This window comes from Bubalus bubalis, chromosome 11 (genome assembly GCF_019923935.1).
Source record: "Bubalus bubalis isolate 160015118507 breed Murrah chromosome 11, NDDB_SH_1, whole genome shotgun sequence".
NCBI lineage: Eukaryota > Metazoa > Chordata > Mammalia > Artiodactyla > Bovidae > Bubalus > Bubalus bubalis.
In genome coordinates this window covers 76,499,966-76,516,220 of record NC_059167.1, presented here as the reverse complement: position 1 = coordinate 76,516,220, position 16,255 = coordinate 76,499,966, and the positions used below count along the sequence as shown (strand labels likewise).

At 38.4% G+C, this 16,255-nt stretch overlaps 2 protein-coding genes across 2 annotated transcripts; both read right to left on the bottom strand.

Annotated features, from left to right (window-relative positions):
• Positions 1-6,890: 6,890 nt before the first annotated feature.
• Positions 6,891-8,193, bottom strand: LOC102408806 (olfactory receptor 11H7). Its single transcript, XM_006048361.3, has one exon. The coding sequence runs from the start codon at positions 7,833-7,835 to the stop codon at positions 6,891-6,893; it is 945 nt and encodes a 314-aa protein (XP_006048423.2). The 5' UTR covers positions 7,836-8,193.
• A 6,378-nt stretch (positions 8,194-14,571) lies between these two features.
• Positions 14,572-15,565, bottom strand: LOC102408138 (olfactory receptor 11H6-like). The gene is given in 2 exon segments (XM_025296535.2): positions 14,572-15,546; positions 15,548-15,565. Coding segments are annotated over 2 exon segments (993 nt in total).
• Positions 15,566-16,255: the final 690 nt, after the last annotated feature.

Genomic DNA, 16,255 nt, shown 5'->3' with positions numbered 1-16,255 from the left:
GCAACAAGATAACCTCCTCTTCTATCCTGGCAAGCACTCAGCCCATGAAAACCCATGGATTCTGTTTTCTGTAGATTTCTTCTTCCCTTGACCATGTAGGGAGCTGATGTGGGTCATCATGATTGCAGACACTGAATTGCAATTCTAGGCTGATCCTGAATAAACTCCTTTTTTTCCTGGAGAAATATCTGGCAGTTTATTTGTTTCAAGTCAACATGAATTTTGAAAGATTTTAGGATAAAAAAATCTTATACAAAAATATCTTGTATTCTACATACAGGTACTAGTGACAAGCAGAGATTGATATATTAAAATGCTATTTACAGTAGCTTCAAAAATATTAAATAGAGATAACCTTGATAAAAGATATGAAAAAATAATAGCTATGAGAAATTGCAACCCACCCAAGTATTCTTACCTGGAAAATTCCATTGACAAAGGTAAACCTGATAAAAGATATTAAAGACCTATACAATGGAAACCAAAAACACAGCTGTGGGAAATGAAAGGTAAATAAATGTAAAAATATAACTTGTTCATGGGTTGGAAACCAGTATTGATGTGGAGAAAATGGAACCCTTCTACACTGTTGGTGGGAATGTAAATTGGTACAACCACTATGGAGAACAGTATGGAGGCTCCTTAAAAAAACTAAAAATAGTGCTACTATATGATTCAGCTTTCTTGGTGGCTCAGTAAAGAATCCGCCTGCAATGCAGGAGACTGGCTGCAATGCAGGAGATCCAAATTTGATCCTTGGATTGGAAAGATCCCTTGGAGAAGGAATTGGCAACTCACTTCAGATTTCTTTCCTGGGAAATCCCATGGAGACAGGAGCCTGGTAGGCTGCAGTCCGTGGGGTTGCAAGAGTCAGACACAACTTAGAGACTAAACCACTACCACCACCACCATATGATTCAGCAGTCTCACTCCTGGGAATATATCCAGAGAAAACCATAAATCAGAAAGATACATGTAACCAATGCTCTATGCAGCACTATTTACAATAACCAAGACAGGGAAGTAACATAAATGTCCATCAAGAGAGGAATGGATAAAGAAGATGTGGTACATATACACAATGGAATGTTGCTGCTGCTGCTGCTGCTAAGTTGCTTCAGTCGTGTCCGACTCTGTGCGACCCCATAGATAGCGGCCCACCAGGCTCCCCCATCCCTGGGATTCTCCAGGCAAGAACACTGGAGTGGGTTGCCATTTCCTTCTCCAGTGCATGAAAGGGAAAAGTGAAAGTGAAGTCGCTCAGTCCGACTCTTCGAGACCCCATGGTCTGCAGCCTACCAGGCTCCTCTGTCCATGGGATTTTCCAGGCAAGAATACTGGAGTGGGGTGCCATTGCCTTCTCCACAATGGAATGTTACTGAGCCATAAATAAGAACAAAATAATGCCATTTACAGCAACATGGATAGATGTAGAGATTATTATATTAAGTGAAATAAGTCAGACAGAGACATATCATATGATACCACTTATATATGGAATCTAAAAAATGGTACAAATGAACTTATTTACAAAACAGTAACAGACTTATAGACTTTGAAAACTTATGGTTACCAAAGGAGAAACATGGTAGGAGGAAAGGGATAAATTAGGAATTTTGGATTAGTGTGTACACACTACTATATATAAAATAGGTAATCAACAAGGCCCTACTGTATAGCACAGGGAACTCTACTCAATATTCTATAATAACCTACATGGGAAACGAATCTGAAAAAGAATGGATATATGTATATGTATAACTGAATCACTTTGCTGTATACCTGAAACTAACACAGCATTGTAAATCAACTATACTCCAATATAAAATAAAAAATTTTAAAAATTGAGGTATAGAAATTATTCACAAAATTATATGTTTCAGGTGTAAAAGAGATTATCCTTCATTTAAAGTTATAAAATGTTGGCTATAATTCCCTGTGCTGTACAATATATCCTTGTAACTTATTTTTCTACAGAGAAATTTGTACCCTTTATCTATAGAAATTTGTACCCTACCACTGTCTTGCCCCTCCCCTTTTCCCTCTCCCCACTGATAACCATTACTGTAGTTTGGTCTATGTATTTATGACTCTGTTTCTGTTATGTTCATTCATTTTTCTTTTATTTTTAGGCTTCACATATAAATGATAACATATAGTATTTGTCTTTCTCTGTCTTGACTTATTTAACTAAGCTAATATCCTCCAGATCCATACATGATGTTGAAAATGGCAAAATTTCATTTTCTTTATGGCTCGGTGGTATTTCATTGTGTGTGTGTATCACATCTTATTTATTCATTCATCCGTTGATGGGTGCTCATGTCTGCTTCCATATATTGGTTATTGTAAATAATGCTGCTTTGAACATTTGGGGTGCATGAATCTTTTAGAATTAGTATTTTTGCTTCCTTTAGATATACCTGGAGTGAAATTTCTGGGAGACAGTTTGACAGCTTCTTACAAAGTTAAGCATGCATGTCCCATTTGATAAAGCAATTTCACCCTTAGTTTTTTACCCAAAATAAAAAATGGATATCCCCACATAAGACTTGTACACAAATGTTTCTAGAAGTTTACTTCTAATGACCAATAATTGGAAACAATCCAATGTCCATCAATAGGTGAATGGATAAATTCCTCTCTGCGTTGAATCTGTCTTGGGACCTATTGGCTTCATGTACCTGGATGACTATATCTTTCCTAGGTTGGGAAGTTTTCAGCTATTATTTCTTTTTTATAAAATTTATTTATTTATTTTATTTTTGGCTGTGCTGAGTCTTCATTGCTGTACATGGGTTTTCTCTAGTTGTGGCAAGCGGGGGCTACTCTCTAGTCGTGATGCCTGGGCTTCTCATTGTGCTGGCCTCTCTTGTTGCGGAGTGTGGGCTTACTTGCTCCACGGCGTTTGAAATCTTCCCTGCTGCTGCTGCTAAGTCACTTCAGTCGTGTCTGTGCGACCCCATAGACGGCAACGCACCAGGCTCCCCCGTCCCTGGGACTCTCCAGGCAAGAGTACTGGAGTGGGTTGCCTTTCCCTACTAGGGGTCAAACAGATTTCCCCTGCACTGCAAGGTGAATTCTTAACCACTAGACCACCATGAAAGCCCTAGTGTGTCTAATATTTGTCTCAACTGATATCCTTTGCCCTGGGTGACAGTGATTGGTTATTTTGCCTTTTTGTGTTTTTGAGGAATATCCTCCATGTGGCTGTTTCTCTGAAAGAATTCTAAGTTAGGTGAAATGAAGGCAAACCCTCTGCTGAAATGTTTTAGGGAACCCCTAGATAGGTCAAAACAAACAGGAAACTTTTGAGAATGAGGTCCATTCTGTTTCCTCTGGAAGCAGGAATCCCTTCTAGGAATATGGCCTGCTATCTTTAAAATGCTTCTGAGCTGAGGCGATCTGGGCAAAGGTGATGTGGAGAAGGTAAGCTAAAATGTCACAGGGCTCTCCTACCATGTTTTGTTTGCCTTTTTTTTTTCTTTTTGATGAGTATTCATTTGGTTGTTGCAAATTTTTGAATATTTTCCAAAATTTTAATAAAGCTGTTTCTGATCCTTTTTTTGCCTGTATTTTCAGTTTCTCTGTAGAGAATGGGTCTTTGGAGTTTCCTGCTCTATAATTTTTATTGAGAGATGAGTGGTAAAGCTTAAGAAAAGCAAGAGAATTAACAGAAAAATTCTCTTTTCCCCTTGGTTGCATAGGGAGATTGATTTTGGTGACAGGTTCACAGGATGCTAATAAAATGTTGATAATATTTCATGTTTTTCTACTCTGAATAAAGAAATTCAAAGATATTTCTGAATTTCATATTCTTTAAACTTATAAAATTCTTTATACATTACATAGATGTTTATGTATGCATGGCATATCATATAATTTAAAATGGAATTGTGATAGATTTATTATTGTCTCTAATAAGATCCTTCCTAGAACTGTTGTTGTTTTTTAATATCTTGAACCTATGTGAGAACAAGGCAGTTTAAAAATGAATCTAGCAATAGGTGAAAAATTAATATAACTGTAGCCCACCAGACTCTGCTGTCCATGGAATTCTCCAGGCAAGAATACTGGAGTGGGTTGTCATTTCCTTCTCTAGAGGATCCTCCCTACCCAGGGATCAAACCTGGGTCTCTCACATTGCAGGCAGATTCTTTACCATCTGAGCCACCAGGAAAGCCCTATTGTTTATTCACAAAGAAGACAATATTAAGTTATGAGGCATATATATTTGTATTCATTTGATTAGAAAGTTATAAAATTTTAAGAGAATTAAAAATATTTATATAATATAATCAGTTTAAAGAAATTAAAACCATTATATGTGTATGCATTTGCATGCTTATGTATGTTAGAAACTGACCAGTGTTAAACTTGTTATTTGTAGGAAATGGGATTGTGAGAAAGAAGGATGGGAACATTTACACTTAATTTTACACTTGTATGTATTGTTTGAAAAATTTATGGCAAGTGTACATTATTTTGTAATAAAAGCACACATCAAAATGTAGTTTTAAAACCAGATAGTTTCTTAAATATTTAAAATGTAAATAACTAGTTAGCTTTGTGACTAAAACATTTAAATCTAGTGAGGACTGATCAAAAACTAGTTCACTCATCCATTTCCCAAAACTGCTTCTTTCACTACCTGCTTACTAGTTAGTTAACATGCTGTTGCTCTGGGTAAAAATGAAAAAATAGTGTCCTTATCTTCAAAGGGCTTATAGTCTAAGGAAAGAGACGCAAACACATAATAGACTTAGCTCAAAGCATCTGCAAGTACAATGAGGGAATATGATCTGGTGCATTCTAGATGCATTACAGAGGGACACATAGTTGAACCTGGGGATATTAGAAAGGTTTTTCTGGTGGAAGTGATATGTGAGTTGAATCTTAATGAAAGATATAAATACACATTCAACATCTAGTAAATTGCGACAGTAGGATACTTGTGACCTGTTGAGTTTTATACAAAATATTTCTGTTCCTTTTTCAGCTAATAAGTTCAGCTGAGTCATTAAAATATTGGGGCTCAATTAAGGTAGAACTGTGATGGATATTTCAAGCTGTCTTTAGTAGCTTTCCAAGCACATTTTCTGATTCCTTTTCCTACCTTTTTTTAGATCCTTCTACCCACCCTTGAAGCATAGTGCTCTCCAGTTGCCCAGAAGGACTTTCAAAGAGATACCTTTTGGTCTTCAGGTGAGAGTTTTATTCCATTTTGAAACTACAGCATTATTTAAATATTTGTACTTGTAACTATTTAATCAGATGATTTGGACACTGGAGAATATAAACATAAAGAAACTAGTTTTTCTGACCATGTCTACTGCAAATACTTTCTGATGTTTTGTTTGTTTCCACCTGTGGGTATTAACTTGGACAATATGATAGTTTTTCTGATTACTTTTAGTATTAATATATGGATTTTAAAAATCCAGGTATAATCTGAAACCAAATTTTAATTTGTGTACAAATTAAAACTTATTCTTCAAGACAGTCTGACTCAGGCTTCTACTTCTTTTAATCTGCTTCTTTCCCCTCTGCTCTTTCATGTTTCCTTTCCCATAAGTCTTTACTGCCTCTGGTTACTTTAGGTTTGTGAGGCGAGAGAAGTAATGGTAGAAAGGCTTCTCTTTCACTGCTATTGTTGTATTACAGGCTTGACAAAAGTTTGTATGTTAATTTTCATTTCATGGATTTATTTATTTTTTTGGTGAGAAGGGGGAGCATCCTAAACTGCAGTTCCCCGATGTGGGCAATACTTCATTGACGGGCTACTTATTATTTCTTTCATTTCTGGATTCTAGTGACCCATTCCATATAGACTAACTTTGGGGATTGCCTTACTTCTCCAAGTAGTACTTTTGGGAGGAATCTCTTTCAAGATGTTTCAAATTTGTTACCTTCTATGAGTTTCAACTAGGCCAAAAATTTCTGTATTTGTGATATTATTGGTGAGAATTCAGTTTCCTCCATTTATAGCCCAGTTCTTTCTGCTTTGCTCTCATAGCCAGCTGTTTTATAGTCTTTACATTTTTGTCCCCCAGGTGTGAACTGGGGACAGAACATGTGTCTCTTAAACTCCAGGGGATGAGGGCAGCCCTCTGAGTGGATCTCTTGATGTAATTTTAATTTTCCTTATGAGGATTGCATACTGACAACTCACCAACAGTATTCTTACTCATAGTTTCAAACAAACTTCTAGCCCTCCCCTTGTATACTATTGATGAAGATGATGAACTAAAAATTGTAACACTGGCTTAATAATCTTTTAGTGTATTCGACAGTGGTGTGTGGGGTTTTGCCAAAAATTCAGGACAATGGACATCTTATGAGTTATGTGTCTTTAAAAAAATTTATTTGGCTATGCCAGGTCTTAGTTGTGGCACATGGGATCTTTGTTGCCCCGTGCTGGATCTTTAGTTGCGGTTTGCAGGATCTAGTTCCCTGACCAGGGACCTAACCTGGGTCCCTTGCATTGGGAGCACAGAGTCTTAACCACTGGACCACCAGGGAAGTCCCTGTGTTACGTGTCCTTTAAACAAAGTGTTAGACAGCCATGTAAGCAAATAACCAATTTGACTTTTATCTTTTAAAGTTGTGTGGCCAGAGATTTCACATTGAAAAAGTTGAAATCTTCCTGGAAGCAAATATTAAGAATTTTTAAGAGTTATTTTTACCATATGGTCAGGTGGCAGTCTCTTCCTATGGAACCACATTTATGAAACTAAAAGTGCATCAGAATATAATCAAATATGTGATGAATCTTGCTGTTCACAAAAGTACCATGATGATTATGAATAGAACCAAATCGGTTTGGATTGGAAGAAGAGGATTATTTTACCACTTGCAGAAAGAGAGTCATCGAGTTTCACAAAACCTTTTCATGACGTTTGCATAATTCTCATTGCACAGAGGACCTGATGGAGGGCGAATTTCATGTCCCTATTGCGTAGGCTGTAGATGAGGGGATTTAAGACTGGTGTCACTACAGAGTATATCAGTGTGATGATTTTATGCATAGCAACTGAGTTGCCAGAGGTGGGGCTCACGTACATCACCATAATGGTCCCATAGAACAGAGATACAACAACTAAGTGGGATCCACAGGTAGAGAAGGCCTTTCGCCGCCCAGCTGAGGAAGGAACCCGAAGCACAGCTCTGAGCACCAAGGTATAGGATCCAAGTATGTACAAAATGGTCAGAATGATGATAAGAGAGCTCAAAGAATGGAATATATGCTCTATTATGGGTGCGCTGGCACAGGACAATGCCATCAGAGGGTCCACATCACATAGAAAGTGATCAATGATGTTGGGACCACAATAGGGTAGTTGAGAAATGAAGAGAATAGGAACTGAATGTCCTAAGAAACCAGTGAGCCAACAAAGAGACACTAGAATGGCACAGAGCTTCCCAGTCATGATGGTGGGATAGTGCAGTGGACGACAGATGGCAAGGTAGCGATCATAAGCCATGACACAGAGGAAGAAGCATTCAGTTGTGCCCAGGGAAAAGAAGAAGTAGAATTGAGTGAAGCAACCAGAGAAGGATATGGTTTTGGTTTTGGAAAGAAAATTGACCAGCATATTGGGGACTGTGCAGGTCACATACCAGATCTCTAGGAAGGAGAAGTTGGCCAGGAACACGTACATAGGGGTATGGAGTCGGTGGTCCCACCTCACAGCACAAATGATGGCTATGTTCCCAGTTAGAGTCAAGATGTAGACCAACAGAACCATTGAGAAGAAGATGGTCTGCATTTTCCAGGGGCCAGGAAAGCCCAACAAGACAAACTGTGTCACAGTAGATATTCCTGACTTATTCATGGTCCCCAGACTGCGGAGAGAAGACAGACAGACAACTCACTTTACTGCTAAGGCATTTGAAACTTTTCTTAGGACAGGCAGTTTGATTCATTCAGCAAAATGTATCAAATATTCTAAAACATGTCTTGGGTAAATCTTGTCCTATTCTGAATAAGCCCTTTGGCCCTGACTCTTTGTAAATGTATAATTCTAGGCTGCTTGAACTTTCTTTGCCAGTGGACCAAATCTGTTAAATTTCATCTTCTTTTCAAATAAAAAATCTTGAAATAGAGATAAAAATTATTTGTCTGATGTCTTATGTCTTTTTTTTCAGTAAAAGCTTCATATATAAGGGCAATTAATGCCATTCAGTTCAAAATGAGAGGACACATATGCTATCATTTAAAAATAGATTGAATCTGACACTTCCTACAGATTTAAGTGACTTTAACTCTGGCATTAATATTTCAGATTCTCTCTCTCTTTCTCTTGAACTATTTTCATTAGGAGATTTTCTATCATTTTCCCCCTATGATATCAGAAGAAAATAAAAAAGAATATTCAGATAATAAATTATCTATATATTTTGCGATCTCTTATTTGAAAACAGTTATATTGCACCACGGCTCATTTACAACTTGGTATTTAATCCTTTATTTTTTGCAGTGAAAGTCATTATTATCCACCCCATTATGATTAATTTCACATGATAATTTATCACAGGGCTTCCTTGGTTGCTCAGACAGTAAAAAGTCTGCCTGCAATGCAGGAGATCCAGGTTCGTTTCTTGGGTTGGGAAGATCCCTTGGAGAAAGGTATGGCAACCCACTACAGTATGCTTGCCTGGAAAACCCAATGGACCAAAGAGCTTGGGTGGGCCACAGTCTATGGGATCACAAAGAGTCGGACATGACTGAGCCACTAACACTTTATTTATCTGGTTTCATATACACTTAAAATATATATCATTAAGGATGAATATTCTTTGGAAGGACTGATACTGGAGCTGAAACTCCAATACTCTGGCCACCTGATGTGAAGAACTGACTCATTTGAAAAAACAATGATGCTGGGAGAGATTGAAGGCAGGAGGAGAAGGAGATGACAGAGAATGAGATGGTTGGATGACATTACCCACTCAATGGACATGAGTTTGAGTAAACTCCAGGAGATGGTGATGGACAGGGAGGCCTGGCATGCTGCAGTCCATGGGGTAGCAAAGAGTTGGACATACTGAACTGAAGGATGAATATAACATATGAGATGTATTGCAAAAAAAAAAAAAAAACAACAACAAAACCTAAAATAACCAAGAGACTTTCTTCTAAAGCTCTTATTGCTGTCATAAGTTCCCTTAAAATTCACTCTTTGAAAGATTGTATTTTAGTCTGTTTATTTATTTATGTACTTTGGCCACCTCATGCGAAGAGTTGACTCATTGGAAAAGACTGTGATGCTGGGAGGGATTGGGGGCAGGAGAAGAAGGGGATGATAGAGGATGAGATGGCTGGATGGCATCACTGACTCGATGGACGTGAGTTTGAATGAACTCCGGGAGTTGGTGATGGGCAGGGAGGCCTGGCATACTGAGATTCATGGGGTTGCAAAGAGTCAGACATGACTGAGCGACTGAACTGAACTGAAAGATATTTATTTATTTGGCTGCACTGGGTCTTAGTTTGGCATGCAGGGTCTTTAGTTGCAGCATAAGAACTCTTAGTTGTGGCATGTGGGGATCTAGTTCCCTGACCAGGGATTGAACCCAGGCCCCCTGGATTGGTAGTTCAGAATCTCAGCCACTGGGCCACCATGGAAGTCCCACTTTATTTAAACAATATCTCTCAATTTTCAAAATAGCAGAAAACAATTGAATCAAAGAAGTTTTAAAAATAATTATTTGCCAACATTCCAAAACTTGTCCTTATTTCCTTTAGAATATCATCACCAAAGAAGATATCTTTTTAAGAATCAAACACAACTCAGAATAAAGTTCATAATGATGGCTTTAACATAATGAAATCTCTAGACATCTTTTAACAAGATATCTTTAACTTTTTTTTGACTAATAGGAAATTTTCCTTAAAAATAATTTTGGCAAAATGGTATATGAAAGTGAAGGTGAGGTGGTATATACAGAATATTTATAGTATTCATTTAACATAATCAAATAGAAAAAAATTCCTTCTATTCAGCGAGGTTATATATTTAATATATATGTCTTATTTAAAGATAAGCATATTTACAATGATATAGATGTTGCAGGCTCATTAGTAATGCATAAAGTGAATTATAATCCTCATTAGAAGCAAACATAAGCTTCCCATTGAGCTGGTTGTGTCAGAACAGTTTGTAGTCCTGTGAATAAGAAACCAGGAAGAGAAGGAAATTGAAAGATGGACGTAAATTCTTTTTAATTTTTTAAATTGGGATGATTATGAAGAGCTAAACTAACTTGCATTGATGCCCATTTTGGTGAGACATTTGAAAGGATAGCTCCCCACTACTGGAACCTGGTGCTTTTTAAGCTAGTGTCCACTCTTCTTAACAACAAGAAAGTGGTGAAACAAAGAGTAGCCACTTACCTCTGAAACAGCAGCAACAGAGGACTTGAATTCACAGTCTGAGTCACAGACTATGACTCAAAAGCTTCAAATATTTGAGCTACAGACCACGTTTTTGACATTAGGAAAAAAAAAAAAATCCTTACAGAAAAACTATCACTCAACTGTAGTGAAAACATTGTAAATTAATTTCACAGATAATTTCCAACATAATTATGAGAAGCAATACTTAATATATTCACCATTAAACCCTATGTGAATCTCAGTCTTCATGTACACTGATTTGATTTTATTATTAGAAGAATTTCTTAATGCTACTTTTCCTGAAGTTGTAGATGGTGGACAAAGGTGGAGAAGCTAAGAGAGGACACCAAGAAAAGCCCTCCACTTCTATTTTCTCCTGGGTTCAGCCCCAGTGGTTGGAGCCACTATCATACTATTTTGCTCAAAGTATCTATTAAAGTGATACCATTGCTGATGACCCAGCCACTTCCTAAAAAGGGAAATTCACGTGGATGACTTTGGTACCATTGAATGTACTTATTTTGGAGATCGTGAGTTCCATGGTGATCTAAATTCTCTGAGGTTTTTTTTTTTTTTTGGTCCTTAAGCTGAAAAAGAAACCAATATTCTTTGATACTCAATCTCTTGAGTATATCATATATACAGATGTATAGGAAAATAGGCCTACTTGTGGTGTGTAATAGCAGCAGTACCCAGCAGGGAAGATGTCTCCTAAATAGAATGCCGCTTTCCTAGGTCATCCTGGGGAGTCCATAGGCTCTTCTTCACTGGTCTTAATGTGGAAGCCCTGGGTGAGACCCTCATGCATATCTTATTTCACTTCTCTTGCACCATAAGATTCTGGTGGTCTGCTTCCTACAGAGTATGTTGCAACTATGTGCTGGTCTTCATGTATGCATCATTTTTTGGCTGCTGTTGGGAATTCTCAGTTCTTTCTTTCTTAAATGTGATCCTTTAACTTTTCATGTTTCCCCTAAGGGCCTTCTTACTTCTTGCCTGGAGGTTTCATTACTATTTCTGATAGGTTAGCTCATAGGGATTATTAGAAATAAGGTGCTACATTGACTCTGGGGGGACACTGTAGTCTTCTTAAGTCTGTGTTTTTCAAGCAAGTATATGTGATTTTGTGCTGTGGGATACAAAAAGTGCCTCATTAATATCGTCTGAGGAAGGGGCAGTTTTACTCAGAGGAGATAATTTTGTATTATGCCAAATACGTGTATATGCCATGAAACAAAAAGTATAATTTTTAAGATAAAAATTTTAATTTAAAAGAAATATTGTCTCTATATGGACCATGTTTTCTGACCACTGGTGCCAAACATGCTTTGGTGGTGGAAAGTTTGATAAACACTGCATTAGCGTATTTCATCGTCTAGCACCAATAGGCCTATCTTCCTGTTCTCCCTATGAACACCTAATTTCATTCCCAGTGTGGCCATAACTAAGGAGGTGTTCTCTCATTTTAACTAGGTTGGCCTCTTAGTCTCTGACTTTCCTGTCACAGCATGGGGTTTGGGCCCAAAAACGGAATTTGTTATCAGTATCAGTTCAGTTCAGTTCAGTTCAGTCGCTCAGTCGTGTCCGACTCTTTGCAACCCCATGAATCTCAGCACGCCAGGCCTCCCTGTCCATCACCATCTCCCGGAGCTCACTCAAACTCACGTCCATCGAGTCAGTGATGCCATCGAGCCATCTCATCCTCTGTCGTCCCCTTCTCCTCCTGCCCCCAATCCCTCCCAGCATCAGAGTCTTTTCCAATGAGTCAACTCTTCGCATGAGGTGGCCAAAGTACTGGAGATTCAGCTTCAGCATCATTCACTCCAAAGAAATCCCAGGGTTGATCTCCTTCAGAATGGACTGGCTGGATCTCCTTGCAGTCCAAGGGACTCTCAAGAGTCTTCTCCAACACTACAGTTCAAAAGCATCAATTCTTTGGCGCTCAGCTTTCTTCACAGTCCAACTCTCACATCCATACATGACCACAGGAAAAACCATAGCCTTGACTAGATGGACCTTTCTTGGCAAAGTAATGTCTCTGCTTTTCAATATGCTATCTAGGTTGGTCATAACTTTTCTTCCAAGGAGTAAGTGTCTTTTAATTTCATGGCTGCAGTCACCATCTGCAGTGATTTGGGAGCCCAAAAATAAAGTCTGACACTGTTTCCACTGTTTCCCCATCTATTTCCCATGAAGTGATGGGACCAGATGCCATGATCTTCGTTTTCTGAATGTTGAGCTTTAAGCCAACTTTTTCACTCTCCACTTTCACTTTCATCAAGAGGCTTTTGAGTTCCTCTTCACTTTCTGCCATAAGGGTGGTGTCCTCTGCATATCTGAGGTTATTGATATTCTCCCGGCAATCTTGATTCCAGCTTGTGCTTCTTCCAGCCCAGCATTTCTCATGATGTACTCTGCATATAAGTTAAATAAGCAGGGTGACAATATACAGCCTTGACGAACTCCTTTTCCTATTTGGAACCACTCTGTTGTTCCATGTCCAGTTCTAACTGTTGCTTCCTGACCTGCATATAGGTTTCTCAAGAGGCAGATCAGGTGGTCTGGTATTCCCATCTCTTTCAGAATTTTCCACAGTTTATTGTGATCCACACAGTCAAAGGCTTTGGCATAGTCAACAAAGCAGAAATAGATGTTTTTCTGGAACTCTCTTGCTTTTTGGATGATCCTGTGGATGTTGGCAATTTGATCTCTGGTTTTCTCTGCCTTTTCTAAATCCAGCTTGAACATCTGGAAGTTCACTGTTCACGTATTGCTGAAGTCTGGCTTGGAGAATTTTGAGGATTACTTTACTAGCGTGTGAGATGAGTGCAATTGTGCAGTAGTTTGAGCATTCTTTGGCATTGCCTTTCTTTGGGATTGGAATGAAACTGACCTTTTCCAGTCCTGTGGCCACTGCTGAGTTTTCCAAATTTGCTGGTATATTGAGTGCAGCACTTTCACAGCATCATCTTTCAGGATTTGAAATAGCTCAACTGGAATTACATCACCTCCACTATCTTTGTTCATAGTCATGCTTTCTAAGGCCCACTTGACTTCACATTTCAGGATGTCTGGCTCTAGGTGAGTGATTACACCATCGTGATTATCTTGGTCATGAAAATCTTTTTTGTACAGTTCTTCTGTGTATTCTTGCCACCTCTTCTTAATATCTTCTGCTTCTTTTAGGTCCATACAATTTCTGTCCTTTATCGAGCCCATCTTTGCATGAAGTGTTCCCTTGGTATCTCTAATTTTCTTGAAGAGATCTCTAGTCTTTGCCATTCTGTTGTTTTCCTCTATTTCTTTGCATTGATCGCTGGGGAAGGCTTTATCTCTTCTTGCTATTCTTTGGAACTCTGCATTCAGATGCTTATATCTTTCCTTTTCTCCTTTGCTTTTTGCTTTAATTTCCTCTAGATATTTTTCTTAGACTTTGTCTGATAGCCTTCTGAGAAGCACAAAAATATGTTTAAGGCATTGTTACTCCATACTACAAGTAGTAATGAGATTGTCACAATTGATTTAGGAGGAAGCACTGTGAGTAAAAATGTAAAATTCGGAGAAAGATTATTTAAGGCAAAATAAGAAGATTGATCATTGTGAAGTGCAGGGCCTTCGTGGATAAGTAGGAGAGAAGACTGAATGGAATATCTATTGAGTGAGCACTTGGAAGGCAGGAAGAAGAGTTTGTACTTTATCTGTAAGTGATAGAGGTATGAAGTATACTCTGTTTTTGGTGTGACGACAACCTCAAACAATGGATAATATCCATCACTATGTATTTTATTTGGTGGCCTGTTGACCCATTTTCTTTAAGAATACTTATTTTCTGAATTTAGAGGATTGCACCCATTCTTGTAAGGCTCCCAGTACACATTCATTCGATTCTTTCACCAGATAGGATTAAATCAGCAAAGATACATCACACTTACATAAAAAATATCTATCTATATAATAACACCATATAATTACTCAGTGATTTTGTATGTTTAAAATGTTTATTCAGCATTTATCATTGAAGAACTGAACTTGAACTGCTAAGGAACTGTGAAAAACAAGATTTTCCCTTTATTGTGAGCCAAAATATGACTTATTGTAGCCATTCTCTATCATTGTTACTATAAATAGTTAAGGTCAGAAATGACTAATTCTGCTTCTCTTTTAAAGATGTCTCAGTTTTGATTAATTCTTAATCCCAGGACTTTCTTTAGGGCATCTTTCATGTCTTTGTTTCGGAGACTGTAGATAAGTGGATTTAAGAGCGGAGTCACTGCTGAGTATACCAAAGTGATGATTTTTTGCATTCCTGCTGGGTTTCCTGATGTTGGGCTCACATACATCACCATAAGGGTTCCATAGAACAAAGACACCACCATTAGGTGGGACCCGCATGTGGAGAAAGCTTTAGTTCTACCAGCATGAGAGGGAAAACGAAGCACAGCTCTGAGTACCAGGGTATAAGATCCCAAGATGGAAAGGAAGGGGCCAAAAATAATCACTGAGTTGAAGGTGTAGCAGATAAGCTCAGTGGAAGGAGCAGGGATGCAGGCCAGTGCAAACAATGGGCCTGGGTCACACACAAAGTGGTCGATGATGTTGGGTCCACAGAAGGGAAGTTGGGAGATAAGGACAATGGGGACTGGATAGCAGAGAAATCCACTCACCCAACAAACACAGACTAGGACCACACAGAACTTCCCAGTCATGATGGAGGGGTAATGCAGTGGGCAACAGATGGCCAGGTACCGATCATAGGCCATAACTGATAGGAAGAAACACTCCGTTGTACCAAGTGAAAAAAAGAAATAGAACTGGATGAAGCAGCCAGTGAAGGAGATGGTTTTGGTGTCAGAGAGGATGTTGATCAGCATGTTTGGGACAGTGGAGGAAACATACCAGATCTCCAGGAAGGCAAAGTTTCCCAAGAAGATGTACATGGGCGTGTGAAGCCGTCTGTCCCATTTCACTGCACAGACAATAGCCGCATTCCCCAGCAGCGTCAGGAGATAGACCACCAGGATTAATGAGAAGAAGAACATCTGCATCTCCCTTTCACCAGGGAAACCCAGAAGAACAAACTCAGTCACAAAATGCATTGTTGTGTTCTGGGATCCCAAAGCTGTTAGAGAAACTGAAGTTAACAGGGCAATGAATAATCACGAACATTTGTAGGTTTTGCTAACAAATAGGTTGGAAAGGTACAAAGGTTGGGGTTGCAAAGAGTTGGACACAGCTGAGCAACTAACACTTTCATTTTTTGCTTTCACTTTCAATATCCCTTTGAGCAGTAGGGAGGAGAGTGCTTTATCCTTTTTTTTTTTTTTAATAGATAAGAAAATAGAATATCAGAGATTTAACGAGTTTACATGAATGTGCAAAACCAGTAACTTCTAGATACACTGGCTTATTTGGAGACTGGTTTGAAACAAATCCCACTTCATTTCAAATATTGCTATAACCCTGAGTCTTAGTAATGTTTCATCTATTATGTTTAAATCATTATCCCAGAGATAGTCTACATACAAATATAGACTTTAGACACATCTTTTTTGCTTTGAAATAAAGTTGAGTATAGATCTGGAGCAAATAGCTGTAGAAGTCCAGTTAAAAAGCAGGTAAGAGTGGAAATGCAGGGTGGGAGTCTTAAGCTTGCTTGCTTTTGCTGTTCTCAGGGAGGTGCTGCAGATGCCCAGGATTCTATAAATGGTTTGAAACCATCTATCCATTTTTCTCTAGGTCACATTCTGTTATGTGGCTTCTGGATTTGTTGAACAGTTCAGCCCAATCCCCTCCTAAGGAGCTGGTTCTCCCAAAGCACTATTTTTTGTTGGGGAAAAAAAAATATATCCTTTATTA